The sequence below is a fragment of the Corvus hawaiiensis genome, chromosome 1 (genome assembly GCF_020740725.1).
Source record: "Corvus hawaiiensis isolate bCorHaw1 chromosome 1, bCorHaw1.pri.cur, whole genome shotgun sequence".
In the NCBI taxonomy this organism is placed as follows: Eukaryota; Metazoa; Chordata; class Aves; order Passeriformes; family Corvidae; genus Corvus; species Corvus hawaiiensis.
The window spans coordinates 95557750-95575545 of NC_063213.1; the positions used below are offsets into that span (position 1 = coordinate 95557750).

Sequence of the window (17796 nt, forward strand, 5' to 3'; positions counted from 1 at the left end):
AGATCGACTCCAGACTGAGTCTCCATAGAGGAGGCTGCAAATTCCCACCCGTTGGCTGCTCCAGGTGTGTCTCTGCAGCAGAAAAGGGGCTGAACTGGAGTTAATCCAAACACAGAAAATGATTCCTGGCATTCCAGCCCGGGGCAATTGCTGTGGGCACAGAGGCACCGAATGGGGATCTTCATCTCGCTGAGCCCCAGGCACAGATGTAAATCCCTGTCCTGTTGGTTTATCTGGGTCTATCCAGACTGACCTACTCAGGCAGAGTTTTTTATTATTATTCCCAGATGGAGATCCAAAGGCAAAGAGATGCATTGCAGTCACACATGGAATGGATGACAGGCCTACAAGGAGCTCTGCTCCATGTGCATCCTGTCCCGTACCTGAATCCCCACACATGTATCTGTGGAAGCCCACCCTGGAGCAGGTGTCCCCAGGGACAAACAGCTCTGGGGCCTTGGGCTGGCTGCCTATAGTGAGGGGTTTTTTCATGGAACTCTGATCAGCAGCAAACACGGGAAATGAATGCTCTGGAAAAAGGTCCCTCCAGGAAAGAGCAGTGTACAGAAAGCAGCCTGTTTTCAGTCCGTGACATAATGGCTGTTGTGGGGGCACAGAGTACAATCCTCTGATCCCAGAGCCACCAGGCCCAGGTCAGTGGGGAGAGCGAGCGGTCATGGGGCAGGGACGCAGCAGGGAAAGTGCTGACTGCTGTGGGCATTGTGAATGAACAATGTCCCTCTGCATCTGTGGGACAGGCGGGTTCCCCAGTGTGTGGTTGGGACGGAACATTTCTCCCCTTCTGCCCTGAGGCAGCTGAGCTGGGAGGAGCCCAGGGCTCTCGGGCATTCCTGGTATTTGCCAGCCAGTGGCAAAGGCCGAGAGCAGACTTGGCCTGGCAGGAGGCAGGAGGTGCTGAGGATGAATAACTGTTGTCAAAGCTTTAGAATGAGAGAAGCTGCCACCTTCCCAGTGTGTCCACAGCCTTCCCAAGTGGCCGCTCCTGTGCATGGGAGCTTGGTTCCCTGTGGCTGAGCCCACCCCAGAAGTGAAGGGTCTGGCCCAGGTCTGGCCCAGGGTCACTCCCAAGATCTGAATTTTCCTTCCCCACATTCCTGGCATGTTCCAGCTGGGTTGTTGGAAAGTCTGTGGTGGTGCCTCCCATGTGTCTCCCTGTTTTGAATCATTTAGAGGTTTTATCACTAAATCCACGAGTAACCCACTGTACTTGGGCTTTGTTTACAAAGCACAGTTTTGTGCAGTGTACACTGCAGCGTGTCCTGCATTGAAAGTCTGGTGACTGGATCTGTAGAAGGCTCAAGGATTGTGGAGCTGGGAGAGCTCCTTTAGAGGGAGTGCCCAGCAGCCTCACTTCAGGAGTGAATTATCCTTTTCAGAGCTAAATCTGTGTGGAGACGTGTTGCACCCTGCATGTACTGTGTGTGCCTGTTGTACATTCACATACATGGGAGGGGGCATTCTTAAGATAGAGACGTTTTCATGCTGTAACTACTGAATTCAAATTGTAGCATGTCTTTAAAATATTGAAAATCAGGTTCTCATAGTCCTTGGAAAAAACCCCCAAACCTAAGTATTGGCAAGTGTCTGAACTTCCAGCTGAACTTCAGCATGTGCTGTTGTTTAAACCAGCCTTCAATGCACACAGCTGTGCCCACATGGGGCTGCTTGCTTCCCACTCTCTTCCCAGCAGCTTCCCGAGCCGTTTACTAAAGGATTTTGTTTTTTCCTCCCGTTACTTACAGTGCCTTTAGACTGAGGGTAAAGAAGGGGCGGCTGCAGTTCCCGAGCTTTGCATTCCTGGCTGAGCCGTGCTTGTGTTTGCATGCAGAGCCATCGCCTCCCCTCCAACTATTTTAATCATTTCAAAAAGGGTGGGTCAGCAGGCATTTGGCAGTGGCTCCTTTTCTATAGCTGAGGTGGAGTCAGCCAATGACCTGCAAGCCTGGAAAATTTTGCAGGGCAGTTCCACTGGACGGCTGTGCGGAGCTGTGCCATTTGAATTTCAGCACAGACTCTCACTCACTGCACTCTCCATTCCTGGCGTGTCTCCCAGCGCGGAGTTAGCCGAGGCTCGGGCTCAGTTTTCCCTGCTCTCTCCCTGCAGTGACAGCTTCTCCGGGCTCCGTGAGCCAGGACTCCCAAGCGACCATGGAGGACACCACCTTGCAAATCATCGAGCCACCCACTGTTTCTGAGACCTCGGAGGAGCAAGTGCCTGAGGAGCCCATCAAATCAGACCAGATCAACGGTGTGATGGTGCTGACCCTTCTGGACAAGATCATCGGAGCAGTGGATCAGATCCAGCTGACCCAAACACAGCTGGAGGAGAGACAGCAAGAGATGGACAGCGCAGTGACCAGCATCCAGGGAGAGCTGACCAAGCTGACCAAGGCACACACCACCACCAGCAACACTGTCAACAAAATGCTGGAGAAGGTGCGCAAGGTGAGCGTCAACGTGAAAACAGTGCGGCAGAACCTGGAGAAGCAAGCCGGGCAGATCAAGAAGCTGGAGGCCAACGAAGCGGAGCTCCTGAAACGCAGGAACTTCAAAGTCATGATCTATCAGGTAAGGAACTGTTTCACTATGTTTACATCCTGTTAGTGGGTGTTTTCTTTGCGAAGGGTCCCGTCACGCTGCATGTTCGGTCCAGCCCTCTCCCAAACTCCCCAGATTGTCTGGCAGTTCAAACTGAGGCGGGTCCCTCGTCACTCTCATTTGTGGTTTAACATTTTCTCTGTGGCCTAAGATAAAGTTTGACAGAGTTGTCCCATTTAACAGGAATTTTAATGCAGATCGGGAACGAGGCCCTAAGAACTCACTGCAATGGACCAGAAGTATCAAAATAACCTGATTTTACTGGTTAGCTCAACAAAGAGCAAGAGTGCTCTGGGATCTGGAAGGGGGTGTTGTAAATCTGTCTGCCAATGTCTCTTCTACCAAGAGACACCATGTGTATGGCTACGTGGAGACGGATAATATTTCAGATTTGTGATATGCATCTGGTAACAAGTGATAGTAACCCCAGCCTCAGGGTTAATCTGTCCAGCCAGGGCAGATAGAGCTGTCAGAGAAAATCCAGCCCAGCCCCCTGACCTGCTCGGGGCAGCATTTGCTGAGGGCTTGTACAATTCCCACCTTCTTTCTTCCGCATCCGGCAAGCCTTGAACATTCTTGTTGTTTGGTCTCAATAACAGCTTTGATTTGCTTGATGTTCACCCCCTGCACTAAGTGTTGGAGTTTTCACTTATCATTAAACAAGGGGAGAGAGAGGAACATGGTTCTGTCAGGTTTCCTGCCTGGAGTTCGTTTTCCGCATCAGAGCAAACTCTTCTATTGGGCCACGGGAGAAAAGTGAGCGAAACAGTTAATGCTACAATTGGAAGCCTCTGGGTTAATAATAGCCAGCGCTAGGGACAAATGGAGAAGCTTCGAGTGCTGATCATGGGAAGAGAGAGAAGAAAAGCAGAATAAAAGGGAGGATGGTCCTTACTGTGAGGTCTGAGGGCGAGTGGCTCGTGACAGGCTCAGGGGTCTGACATGTACAGGGCCTGTGGGACTCCTTGGTTCAGAGCTTGAGCATTTGTTGTTTTATCACGGCTGAAAGGCTGAAATACTTGAGCCTGTTCAGGTCATACAGGAAACACAACCAGTTATAGACAGATATATGTGTATGGATTTATTACAAGCTCTTTGTATCAATTTATCCCTGGAAAAATAAAATAGAAGCAACAACCACTGCAAAATGAGAGGAGTGAAGGGAATTGTTTAAACATAACATTCCATGTCAGTTACGGAAATAGGTAGGAAGTTGGCAAGGTTCAAGGTCCTTGGGAAGCATCCCAAACATCTGCAGGTTAGTGTTTCACGAGCAGTTTGTATTGGTTTACTGTGGCTTATTGATACTGAGCAGAGTTTCTTTTTGAATATGAAAAAGCAATCCTGCTTCTAAAGGCTTGAGGCCTGCCCTTGCTGCTGTGGTGAAGACAGAGAAGCCTTGAAAGAGTTGTTTGGCCAGGGACAGTGCCAGGGACTTGGGGAATCATGGAGATATTAGGGGAAGAAATAATTTGGGATTTGGAATAATTTCCCAGCATGGAATTTAGTGTGATTTGAATGTCACAGAGCACAAGTAAGGAATTCTCCAGGTTTGTGCCGTGTGAAATTGAGCCGTTTGTGCCCTCATGGACATCCTGGCATTTCCATGGGAGCCAGAGCAGACCCGGCCCCAGCAGGAAAACATGGAGTGCTGGGGTCCACCCTGGGGGTTAACTGAGGAATTCACTGTGCTTTCCTAACAGTGTCTACAGTTAAAACCAAATAATTACAAAATAACTCTTATCTAATTCAATATCTCACTTCCCAGACCCCCCACCTACCAAAGGGTCTGTTGGGTACATTACTGGTCATGTAATTAATTCTGCAGTGCTGAGCACATTATTGCTCCTCTCTGACTCAGGGAAAGCTGCTTTGCCAAGCTGCCAAGCTCCTATGTGGTTTCAGTTGCTGTGGCAAAAAAGTCCAAAGATTTATTAGTCTTTTCTTTTGGAGAACAAGAGAAAAACTCATCCTAAGAGACGTAAAATATTCCATAATCCCAGCGGTGGCTGTTTCTGGGTGAGAGAGCTGAGCGGAGCAGGAGTCGTGCTCCGTAGGATTCACTACTGCACAGTTCTGCAGTTGGAAGAAATAAAGGAGGTAAAGATAAATGAGCTCTTTGCTGGTTCTTGATGTTTGATTATTCTCTCAGTATCCAGTCCTGAGGCTTCAGCCATTGTGGAGGGATTATTTCAGGAGTGCAAATAAGACCTTTTGCATCTTGGAGGGGAAGTCAGGCTGCCTGTGAGAATTGCGTTTTGCTCGCTATGGATTAGGAGAAGATGAGAACCAAATTTTATTCAGGGTAAGCCTGACCTGTGGGATGATCCTGAGCACATCTGCTGGGGTAGTTTCAAAATGTGGGGGAGAAAGTGCAGGGCTGGATATCACTCCCACATCCTGGCTAAGGGGAGGTGTGGAGCAGGACATTTACAGGCATCACTCTCAGTCCCGTCCATGCTCACGTTTTCTCACTTGCTTACTCTCTTTGAGCTAATTTTGCTAGTCTGATTTCTACCAAGTTAAGAGTTTTTTTATAGACTTAATGTAGCGAATTAGATCAATTCTTTAGAATAAAACTCAAAAACAATCATACCCCTCCAAATTGCCCCATCTTTCTCTTTTGAAAACTTGCCGAGCCAAAGCAGAGGTGACAGCTTTGACAGGCTACTGTGTACGCAGATGTTCAGGGCAGAACTTACCTTCCTAAAAAGTCTGACATCAGTGAGTGCCTGCACTGCTCAGCAGCCCCTGGGAACAGAGCTCAGAGCTTCCTTTGTGCCTCTGTCCCGGGCTCCTGTCTTTCAGAGAAATCAGGACACCAAAAAATTCGGTGAGAGTAGTTGCTAATAAAAATAAACTAAAGTGACTTCATCCCAAATCTCCTGGTTTTAGGATCCTGAATCTGGGGCTGGTTACTGCAGTTCACGGGTAAATAATGGATGTCCTGTGCAAGCAGCTACTGCTCTGAAACCAGACTTTGTGCCGTGTTCAGCTGGAGAGTGGCACGTGGCAGTTTATGTAAGCTTGGCATTTTCCTCCAAACAATTTTTGACAATTAAACTTATTCCTGCAAATGTCAAAGGCTGATTTTCTTACAACCGGACAAACCCTTGCAGCACTCGGCACGCACACTGAGTATTGAATTTCTAAAGTGTGCCGGTCCTTTATTTTGAGGCTCGTGTGGGTGCCGAGCTCCGGGAACTCTGGCTCGGGATGTGCAGTGTTTTTGTTGGAAAGAGCAGCCTTTGCCCGAGGGGTGTGAGTGAGCGCTCCCCACGCTGTCCTTTTCAGAGGCTCCAGTGGGGCTCATCTGCTCTTCAGGGGGCCTTGGTGGCCGCTCTGAGCTGTGTGAGATGTGAGTTTCCGTGGGAAGGGCTGTGCAGTTGGGAGAGCAGGGTGGGACCTGGATCCCAGCCATGCAGTGTTGGGTGGATAGGGCTGGGCAAGGAAATATAAATAGCCCAGCCTGGCTTTGTGCTCGCATGGGCCTTATACGGACGGGAGCAGCGAGACTGTACATCGTGAGAAGGAGGGGGAGATTTCAAACCCACACATTAATGTGACAGATTTAGAGGCCAGACCTGAACTGCCTCGGTTTTGGGTCTGTGCTCCTTAAAAGAGAGTATGGAAAAGGACATAAAGAAAAGAGCTCAGGGGGCTGAGGAGAAGCGCAGGGAGCCCAGGGCAGGGAGCCCAGGGCATACAAACCCACTGCCCTGGGGCTGCAGCCTTTCTTCACTGCCCAAACAGAATGGCATCTGCCCTGAGCTATGGTTTTGTTTCAAATTAATCATTCAGAAACAAAACCATGATGAGTTTAGTGGCTGTGGAGCATTGACAAGGCCCAGCAAGATCCCCAGGCCTGAGGGACAGCCTGGTGGGTGATGTGCCTGCAGTTCAGTGGAGCTTGCCCAGCTACCAGCATTAAAAAGTAAATAGGAATTTCCAAAGCAATTTGGGTGACAGCACTGGGATAGGCACGGGCACCAGGTACCCACAGGGTGCTTTTCCTGCAAGACCAGCTGGCTCCATGTGGCTGAGAGCTCTCTGTGCTGGAACATCCAGCCCTCTTCCCAGTGGGTCACTGCAGGCATTTGCATTGCAGCAGCCCCTGTATTTATTTTCTGTTATTACTTTAAAATAAAAAGCTCATTTCACTTTCACTGCAAATCCAGTCTAAAGCAGCTCCTGTGAGTGCTGCCTCCATTGCAGGGGCACCACATGAACATCCCAATGTACAAAAATCTTGCATATTCTCTGCATATTATGGAATTATAAGAGCCTCAAGATAATAATTCAGAGGAGACTGAGCCTTAAAAAAAAGTCAGGATGTTAATAGCTCTGGCTTCCAGGATTTTTCTTAGTGCAGATTACCAGTCTACCCATATACAACTCTGAAGCATGGATTTCTCTGTTGCAATCTAGTATCAACTGCATTAATATTTCATTACTCAGCTATTATTTATAAGCAGTTGGTGCCAGAACTGTTTGCTTTGCTGAAATCCTTTCACCAGTATAGTTACAGACTGAGCTGTGCAGCTGTAAATTGTCTCAGAGCAAAGGGCCAGAGGCTGCCCAGCCGTAGGGATGGGGTTAGATTGGATGAATAGTGGCTCATGAAAATAAACCCAGGGTAATATCCCTCCCGATCACATATTCCTCCCTCAGGCCTCTCATGTGCACAGCCCAGAAGGCACAGCAGTGACTCATAAAGTATTCAGCAACAGGCTTAGCCCTCTTTTATCCCATTTGGGATTGTCCTCTTGATTCTTGTTAGATCTCCTACAACTTACAGGGCACCTGAAGAATTGTGGGTCCACTGTCCAGCTGCGAGGTAGACAAAGAACAGAAACAAAATGTGCAGTATCGGTAAAGGAAAATCAAATATTTAGAATAAAAAGTCTCAGGATGTTTAGTCTCCAGCTTTATGTGAGAATGCAAATGTCAGTGTCTGCAAATCATCTGTAATACAAACCCCGTCTTTGCTGCTTTGCTGTTCAGGAGCAGCTCCAGAGTCATCAATCAGCTCAGACAGATTTATCCGGGAGGAGTAGATCTGAGAGCAAAGCCAGTGGTACAAACAGACTGATAATGGCATCAAAACTTTTTAATGATGTCAGAGGGGAAGAAAGCGCCTTTCCATTCTCAGTCTATTTACTTCTCTGTTTCCTACAGCCCTGCCTCTCTTCTGACTCACTATAGGCAAAAGCATTTTTCCAAGCACAGCCTCCTCCTCTCCCCACCCTCCCTCCCTTCCTTTGCACCCTGTACCAGGCTGCTGTTTTTCACAGCTGATGAAGCAGATCCAGCTTTTCAGACACAGCTTTCAGAACACAGGGTAACTGGATGTGCCTGATAGAAAGAAATGCCAGGCAGATTGCACAACACCCAGAATTACAGAGGGTGGGAGGACTCTGCTAGTCAGGGAGATGCTACTTGAGGATGAACTACTTATCCCTCCAACATTTACCTAATCCCAACCTGATTTGCTTTCTCCCCTCATATTTTAGATCTTTTTCTCTCAGCAATATTCCTTGGTGACTTCTTACATGCAGGACTCAAAAGTCTCGTTTCTAAGGCTTGAGGCTTCTCTTTTCATGAACCTCTTGGCACTATTGGAGACAAACTTTGTCCAACCCTTGGAACCCGGTGTCAAGGCCATGCCTGACTTTGCTGTGTCACTGGGTGCAGAGATCTGGGAGCTGCTGGGAATTATCCGGTGCTGGTTTAGGGTAAGGTCAGTACGTGACAAAACCAGCAGATAGAGTTCTGGAGTTGCACCCGGCTGTTTCAGTCTCTGCAGCCTCTGCACTTGAATTAATCAACACAGGGGTTTAAAATCAACACCCTTTTTTTCATGATCTTACACTTACAAGCAAACTCTGAGCTACACCACAGCAAAGGGAGACACATCCCCAACAGGCAACACTGAATCCCTGTGACCGGGAGCAGAGTCTGGCCCTGTGGCAGTGGCAGTGTGAATGTGCCTGAACCCACAGAAGGGATCCTGCGTCTCCTGGGACCTTCTGAATCAGAGACGGACACTCTTCCATCCATAGATCTTTGCTGACTCTTTTCTGTCAAATTCTGCTTCCTGGCTTCTCCCTTTACTAAAACGTACCCCTGTGCCTTTTCCCTCTCCCTGTTCTCATGCTAACCCAGATCACTGTTGGCATGTTCCCAAACAGATTCCCGTCAGGAACAGGTAAGTGTTTCCATTGTGCTTCCTTTCTCCGGCCATTGAAACGCAGTTTTCCTCATCTTAGCCCGAGAAGATCCCGCGCGTGTGCCTTGAGCCTTCGCCAGGGACTGCCCTGTGAGCCCACCCCGTGGAGACAGGCCCAGGGCAGCAGAAGACACACGAGGAGGCAGCACTTTAGGGCCTCATCAGCGGCACCCCCTGAAGATCACTCTGAACCTCTTCTGAAGCTCTGGGAGCTGCTGATTCCGAGCCTTTGCTTCTTGCCTGCTTGGGGCTGCCTCAAGCTCTCAGACCTGCGAGGCTGATCCTGCTGCTGACTAATGCGCTTTCTGCATGAGCGTGGGTGTGAGGAGCCTGGATCTTCCCTCAGGCGATCTGGGAGGGAGAAGCTGCTGTGTGGCTTGCATGAAGGGCGCCAAGTGGCCAGGGGCAGTTGGCTCAGCTGGAGTTTGCTGTGACTGGGCAAATCCCACCTGTTCTCCGAGCCGCTGTTTCTCCCTCTGAAACACAGCCCTGGAACACCCACCTCCTCAGGCTTCTTGTGAGCATTAGTTTGTGATTGTGAAATAGTTTGAAGTTGTTGTTTTAAACAGGTAAAACAGGCAGAGAGCACAAGCTGTGACATAAATTTCCAGTGCCTCGGGCAGCCCCTGCAGCATCTCCCATTTCTGTCTGGCTGCAGCCCCTGGTGCTGCTTGCTTGGAGTCAGGCCCTGCACAGGCTGGAGTGGTGACTTCAACTGCTGATCATATAACATTTAGGCCACAGAGGCCACAGAGGCCTATTGCCTTCCTCTCATTGTGTAGCTACTGGACAAAATGCCCTGAGCTCCGCTGCCCGTTGGGGGTCACCCAGTAGCGTACGCAGCACTGTCCAGTGGGAATGGCTGCCTGGGTGGACAGGACTATTCCAAGAGCCAGGTGAGGGTGAACCCAGTCCAGGAATTGGGGTCTCAGGGCAAAGATGCCAGGGAAAACTTCTCCTTTTCAAGGATGTAAAAAAAAGGCCATTTTTTTGTGATCTAGCAAAAAAAAAAAAAAAAAAAAAAATCTAGTAATTTCAGTCTCCGCAGAAAGGTCTGTTCCAAAGCACAGCCTCCTCTGTGTATCCGGACACCCCTGAGCCCTGCTAGGCTCAGGGTGCTTCTCAGGCGTGCTGCTGTTACTCAGGAATAGCTGAATCCTCCTTCCCATGGCACTGCTGGAAGGTCAGCACAGAACAGTCTCCTCTGAGGCCTGGCAGAGCAGAGCAGTTATCATAGCAACGGGAGAGCAGAACTTGTTCTCCTCTGGCACAGCTTGATCTGACCTGGAGGGCTGTTTGCTGCCCGAGCTCCTAATCCTCCCCTGGCCTCCCCGAGGCCGGGGCCGGGCTGTGCTGTCCGGAGTGGGCAGAGGAAGGGCTGGGGTGCAGGAGGGGCTACAGGCTCCAGCTCACCCAGCGTTGGGATCTGTCCGGTTTGGTCATAGTGGAGCCCGAGAATGTGAGCTGGTCGTTTTCTGCATGTTATGGCTGCAAATGTCAACCAAACTCACAGTTTGTGCTGTTGCAGTTGTGTAAAAATAACGTAGTGAAATGAATTGCAGATGTGATTTGCATGTGCATGTGAGAACCTTCCATTAAACCTTCCAACTGGAGACTGGAGTGGCTGGGAGTGCTGGGACTCTGTTTCTTACACACTGACTGGGAATGCAGCTCAGCTCTGTGCCTCCTTGGCCTTTTATACGCCAGGGGAAGTGTTTACGTGTGTTGTAGCAACCAGGCGGGTGTCCATGGCTGTGGGCTGCGGGTGACTCACTGCCAGGGAACTCGAAAACAATGTCAGATAAAAGCCCACTCAGGGGAGCCGGGAAGAGACTGCTATGGATCCAACAGCTCGGAATTGTTTGAAGTAGGAGGACACAGAGCAGCTGGCAGCCAGCTGCCTTTGGGGCTGGCTGTGGGCACTGGGGCCCTTCTGGGTGCCCACAAAGTCCACAGATGGACCGGCCCAGTGCCAGAGAGCTTCCTGAAGCACAGCTCTTCCCAGGAGGTCTGTACTGCAGGGACAGCACACGCTCCCCGTCCTTGTCCTGCTGCTGGGTGCAGCTCTGCACCGTACACAGAGCAGGGCCAGAGTTTGCTGCTGCTGGTACCAAAACCTTCTGAAAAATGTTGTTTACCCGCTGTCCTTGTGCCAGTTGGATCCAAGCTGAGAGGACAGAACTGGTTTGCCTCTGCTGATTGGGAGCCAGGCTTTGAACACCCCAACAGGCAGGGATGCCAAGACTCAGGATTTTGGACTCGCCCACTTCAGGATCAGTGTTTTCCGAGTAAAAATAGAATGCCTGGTGTTAAAAATGTGGCTCAACTGGATGAGTCATGAGTGAAATGAAGTGCAGAGAACATAGTGCCTTGCTCAGAGCAGGGATTTGTGCAGCAGCCACCCGTGGACCTGGGATGGTTCTTGATTGTTCCACTCACGTCCCATTATCCTCCACTCCTGTGTCTGCAGGCATGTCCTGTGCACACCAGGCAGTTCCCCTTCCCCTTCCCCACTGGAGAAACCTCCCAGGCAGGGAGGAGGAGACTCTTGGAGGCTTTCAGGCAATGCCTGGGTGCAGGGGGGAGGTACATGCAAGGGATGCTCAGCAGAATGTGCTCGTCCCCATTGATGTGCCACAGCTGTGGATGTTCTCGCACCAGCTGTGCTGTGCCTGAACCCACAGGAATGCTCCCTGAATGCAGGTGAGCTTGGACTCCGGGGAGTGTCCCACAGCACACTGCTGAAAATCCTCCAGTGGGCTGGTTATCTACTGCTCAGATCAGCATCAGAGTGAGGAGGAGTTGGGGTGGGGGGGGAAATGCAGGAATTATACCATGCTTAGAAGAGAGAGAGAGGCCAGGAGCAGGATGTGAACGGTTTCCCAAGCACAGCTGGAGAAAAGCTCTCGGAAACAGTCCCAAGAGGGAGGCTGGGATCCTCACGTATGGGAAGGGCTGTGCTCCCTCAGTGCCTTTGGGTCTGATCCATGAAGTGCCTCCTGACAGAGGCAAGAGCAGAGCCATGAGCGCTGCTGGGCTGGGGTTGGGCTGTGGGGATGGAGTGGGGCTGGCAGAAGGGGGTGAAGTGCCTGAATGCAGCCTGTGGGATCACAGAGCCGGGCAGCTGCTGCGCTCCAGGTGAAGTGCAGGATTAAGGGAGAGTTGCAGGCACCCCAACAGGGGTTGCTCCTGCTGGCCATGTCTTCATGGCTATGAGGGAAGAGCTGCAGGATGCTGCTGAGGCTGGATGGGAGCATTGCTGGCGCAGCTCATCCCACCACATCAGAAAATTCAGTCAGGAGCTGGATATACTGGTGTACCAGGAGGAAAGGTTGTTATTTATGTGACAGACGTGGAGTTTTTGAGGTGGTGTTTCTTTCTGCAGACACATATTCTGGAGCTCACAAGGGGCTGATAGGATCAGGGTTTGCAGGATATGGCCCATTTCCAGGGACAGCCGTGCCAGGCGAGAGGGGGATGCCTTTGTTCTGGCTCATTGTGTTGACTCAGAGGGAAGGAAGTGGCTGGAGTTCCTGATGTTCTGCTGGCTGGGCAGGGTCCCTGGAAGTTTCTGGGATTGCTCTGGCAGGTGTTGTTGTGGAGAACAGGATCCCTGCCTTCCCTGTGGTGTAGGTTTGCCCTGGACTGACCTGGCCCTCTGGAGAACGTGTGTATTGTTTTCTGCTGAAGTGGCTCATCAAATGAAGAAAACATATGTTGGCCACTTCACCCTAATCTCCACAAAGTATTTAGGACCTGACCTGTGATCTGGAGGGTGAAGAGCTTCACCCAGCACAGCTCTCTGCTCCGAAGAAAACCCAGAACGAAACCTCTGCTCCAGCAGGCTCTGTGTTTTCACCACAGACACTGTAGCCTGTGCCATCCTCACTGAGCCCAGTGCTCCATGAAGCTGGCTTGTCACTGCTCACAAAGGTTTCTCCACATGCCCTTGTGCTTCCAGAACTTCAGCTGGCCCAAGGAACAGCACCTGTGCTTGGGAAAAAAATGAGAAAGCAGCTGAGAGCATCTGGATTTCACCAGGTGAAGCTGTGCTGGAGTCACGTATTCAATCAGTTGTGTCACTTCTCCAGGGGTGCAAGGGAAAACAGGGCAGGGGACAGCGCAGAGGGCCAGGCACAGCACCCGTGTCTGCAGGGAGGGCATATCCTCCTGCCTCTGTCCAGGGGCTCAGAGCAGAGCCACAGAGTGGCAGTGACCTTGGTCAGCCAGGGCAGTGGCATGCAGTGGGACAGCACTGAGGGTGCAGGTGTGCACACACACCGTCCCTTCCGGCGCTGAGCAGGGACCGGGATGTTCTGTCCCACAGCAGCGCCAGGGACGCCCCTCCTCGTGCTCGATGGAATGACCATCCCCAGTGTCCTGGCTCTTGCACCTGTGCAGCTCGTTCGTGCACGGCTGCAGTGGAGCAGTGGCAGCTCCTGTGACATGCAGAGCACAGGAGGTGCCTCAGCAAAGTCACCCTCCCGGGTCACAGGGCACCTCCCCAAGGCAGGGGCAGGCAAATCACTGCCAGTGTTCCAGGGTTTGCCATGCACTTGGGGTACACCAGGGCCTGCCCCTTTCCCTGGGCCTGGCTCCTGCCAGTGCAGGACTGGAATCCCATCCTAGCTCCATTCTGCTGCTGTCTGCCCCAGGGCTCAGAAGGGCACCTGGCCGTCCTGCTGCCCAGGCTCTTCTCCAAACCTCAGCCCAGCAGCTCCGCATGCTGTGTGCCCGTTCCACACACTGCCCTTTGGCTGCTGCTGGATTTCTGACAGCTCCCACCCAGCTCTGTAGATTAAAACTGCTTGGGCAATAAATTTCCGAGCGTGGGCTGCAGCCCCGCAGCTGTGACGCTCCGTACAGTGATGGGCTATTTCCAGCCTGTCCCGGGAACAGAGAGGTGAATCACTGCAGCAGGGACGCATGCTATGTGCTGCTCAGATGAAAACCAATCCCACTCCAGACCTGTGCCCCTCTCACAGGCACATGCTTGTCCTCTGCCACTGGGATCAGAAACTTGGCTGGCTCAGGCTTGTGGAGAAGCTGAATGAATCCAGCCCTGTCCCAAGTAGAGCTGTGTAGCCTTGCAGACCAGGCTGGGTGAGTTGGGGCCACTGTCTCCACCATCTCCAGATATGGACTCAGGCAAATTGTCTAACTTATTCCCCAGTGGAGAAATAGGAAAAACAGGGCAGCCTGCTGCATCCCAAGAGATGTCCCAGCCCCACATCTGGATCCTGAGGCCTTGGGAAAGTCTGAGTGCAGACTGGGGGTGGCCAGGACAGTGTGTGCAGGCTGCCGCTGTGGCCAGACTCTCAGCTCCGGCCATGCCTCTGCAGCCCTGCGCTGCGCCTGGGGACACAGCTGGACCTGGCCAGGCTGGAGACCTGAAGACAACCATCCTGCGGCCAGGAGTGAGGGGCTGCAATGGCCAGGTCCTGGGATAAAGATGAAACTGGAGGGCACAGGACTGTGACAGGAGCAGAGGAGGAAGTGAAATGGCTCTAGTTTCAGTGCTGCACCTTTCCCATACTTTTGGGGTCACAGATGAGTTTGAAGCCAACCCAGGGTGAGCAGAGCTGGTGCCTGAGTCCTGGTACGAGAGAGTCCTAAGCAGATCCTCTTTACAATGACTTATCAGTTGCAGTAAGGGAGGATGAGCCCAGGCCTGAGGTACCTGGGTCTGTTTAGCCGGGTGGAGGTCAATGTCTCCATGGCACTGTGGGAGGGAGGATGGGCTGGCTCCAGGGCTGCCCGTGTGTGTGTGTGTGTGTGTGTCTCACTGGCTCCGCTCTGTGTCTTGCAGGATGAAGTGAAGCTCCCATCTAAACTGAGCATCAGCAAGTCCCTAAAGGAAGGTGAAAAGCTGGAGAAGGAAGGTGAGGGTGAAGAGGTGCCTGTGGGTGAGGACCATGCAGAGGAGGACCACATCCAGCTCTCCTCGGATGAGGAGGTGGAGATTGAGGAGATTATCGAAGAGTCACGGGCAGAACGCATCAAAAGGAGCGGCATGAAAAGGGTGGATGACTTTAAGAAGGCATTTTCAAAGGAGAAGATGGAAAAGACTAAGCTAAAGACCAAGGAAAACCTGGAGAAGACCCGCCACAACTTGGAGAAGACCCGCCACAACCTGGAGAAGAGGATGAACAAACTGGGCACGAAAATTGTGACTAACGAAAGGAGAGAGAAGATGAAGAGCTCTCGGGACAAACTGAGGAAGTCTTTCACCCCTGACCACACCATCTATGCCAGGTCCAAGACAGCCGTCTACAAAGTTCCACCCTTCACTTTCCACGTCAAGAAAATAAGAGAGGGTGAGGTGGAGGTGAAAGCCACAGAGCTGGTGGAGGTTGGTGGAGAGGAGGGAGAAAATTCAGATCTGATGCGTGGGGAGAGCCCTGATGTGCACACACTGCTGGAGATCACGGAGGAGACTGATGCGGTACTGGTGGACAAGAGTGACAGCGAGTAGGACAGGCTGCAGTGCGCAAGGGTTGCGGACGATGGCTGAACACATTATCACTCACATTTCGAGCTCTCCCTGCCCTGGAGCCCCAGGGAAGTGTACACGATGCATCCTTCTTACCCTGCAGAGCCGACGCCGATCCCCTGCCTGCTTGTACAAGGTGTATTTTATATTTTAGTTTTAGCACACATTAGGAACACAGAACTGTTTTTCTTACACTACTAAATCACCCTCGGAGACCATTCCTGCTGCAGCCTTCTTGCCCCACACCTGAAGATGGGCTTTGAGTGACAGGGCCCCGGCCCAGCTGGAGAGTTCTGATCCCAAGACAATGGCTGTACAGCTGAAAGTTCAAGAGTCCTCCATTAAGAAAAATCTGGTGTCAAGAAAGCTTCCTGCAAGTAGCCCACCAGCCCACACCACCCGGCTCCCTGTGCCAGGCTGTGCAGCCACCCCGCAGGCAAGAGGACTCCCAGCACCCAAACCAGCTGCTCCTTCGGGGGACCAGAGGAACTGGGATGCAGCTGGTGCATGGGAGGGAAGAGCTGAGCAAGTCCTGCTGATGGGCAGAGCATGGCAAAGCTGAGCTGGTGTGGGGCAGGTGGGGCTGCTCCTCTCTGCCCTCCCAAGGACTGGGTGACCTTTGCATGAAGCCACCCTGCAGCTGGGCCTGCCATGGGTGCCTGTGGGGTGTCACAAAGCTGGGGCCTGCTGCTCCTCCCCGCTGTGCCCTGGGGCCGTGGCAGGAACAGCACAGGCTGCAGGCTTCCCGCCCGGGTCATGGATCTGGCTGCCAGAGATCTGGCGAGTCCTGGGGGCAGGGAGTAGCATGGAGGTAGGGTGGTGGATCTGCACCCTCCACACCCACAGAGGTGGTGGCAGCAGGCAGTGAGGTCCAGGCTTGCTGCCCAGGGAGAGGGGGACATGCAGGCAGTGATGCCAGAGCAGCTGCCACGGCTAGCGACTGGTTTCCAGTGAGATATGGGATGCACTGCTGCCATGTGAGGCTCTAGACCATCAGAGAGGCTTTGACACCTGTCCAGCACTGGACCTTGAGCATTTCTGAGCATCTGCTTTCTGCAGGGGTCCTGGCTCAGCTCAGGCTCATGCCCGTGCCCATGTCCTGTGCTTTCCTCCCTGTGTCCCGCTTTCTGCAGCTTCACTCTATGCCCTGAGCGAGGCAGCACAAAGGCAGCACACGATGGCTTGGGGTCTCTGCCTGGCTCGGCCCCGCTTGGCTCTCACATACTCAGCCCCTGCTGCAAGCCCCAGCCCCGCATCCCCCATCCTGCTCCCCCAGCACGAGGCTGCTGCTCCTCACATAACCCAATATATAAACTTGTTTTTCCTTTAAGAATTATTTTCCTTCATATTGTGCAGTGCATCCAGCCTGTCCCGGCCTCAGGGTCCTGCCACAGCTTCCCTCCCCACAGAAGGTGTGACCAGCCGGTTCCGTGTGCCGGCTGCAGGCAGCCCTGAGACAGCGGTGGCCCCGGGGCTCCCGGTGTGGGGAGGCACTGGGCACCGGCTCTTGGCTGCCGGCAGGGCGGTGGTTCCTGGCCCACTGTGGGCCCCAGCCCGCAGGTCACCGGCCCTCACAGAGTCTCTTGCGGGCCCACAGGCAGTTTTCACGCGGGTTTTCTCTGAGCAGCGGGGCCAGGACAGCAAGGCCAGGGCGGCAGAAGCCCGGGTGATCCTCGCCTGTCCCTGGCTGTGCCCAGGCAGCAGCGCAGCAATAAAGTCTCTTTTGTAAACCACCAGCGTGCGGCCCGTCCGTGGCACCGGGCGTTGGGGAGGGGCTGCCACACAGGGACCGATCCCCACAGCCCTACAGGGCTGACCCCCAGAGCTCCACAGGGATCCATCCCCACAGCCCTATGGGACCAATCCCCACAGCCCTATGGGACCAATCTCCACAGCCCCTAACAGGGACCGATCCCCACCGCCCCTAACAGGGATCCATCCCCACAGGGACTGATCTCCATAGCCCCCCAGGGACCCATCCCCACAGCCCTATGGGATCCATCTCCACAGCGTCCCACAGGGACCCATCCCCACAGCCCCTAACAGGGACCAATCCCCACAGGGACCCATCCCCACAGCCCCACAGGGATCCATCCCCACAGCCCCACAGGGATCCAGCCCCACAGGGACCGATCCCCACCGCTCCACAGGGACCCATCCCCGCCGCCCCACAGGGATCCAGCCCCACAGGGACCGATCCCCACCGCCCCACAGGGATCCATCCCCACAGGGACCGATCCCCACCGCCCCACAGGGACCCATCCCCACCGCCCCACAGGGACCCATCTCCACAGCCCCACAGGGACCGATCCCCACAGCCCCACAGGGACCATCCCCATTTGCCCCGCGGGGCCGATCCCCGTTTCCCCATTTCCCCACGCGGGGGCGCTGCTCCCGGCGCAGCACACGGCCCGGCCCCGGGCGGCGCAGCGCCTTTAAGAGGCTGCGGCGGCGG

At 53.1% G+C, this 17796-nt stretch overlaps 1 protein-coding gene across 1 annotated transcript; it reads left to right on the forward strand.

Annotated features, from left to right (window-relative positions):
- Positions 1–1928: 1928 nt before the first annotated feature.
- Positions 1929–17074, forward strand: CAVIN1 (caveolae associated protein 1). Its single transcript, XM_048316703.1, has 2 exons — positions 1929–2589; positions 14658–17074. The coding sequence occupies exons 1-2, from the start codon at positions 2170–2172 to the stop codon at positions 15321–15323; spliced, it is 1086 nt and encodes a 361-aa protein (XP_048172660.1). The 5' UTR covers positions 1929–2169; the 3' UTR covers positions 15324–17074.
- The last annotated feature ends 722 nt before the right edge of the window (positions 17075–17796 follow it).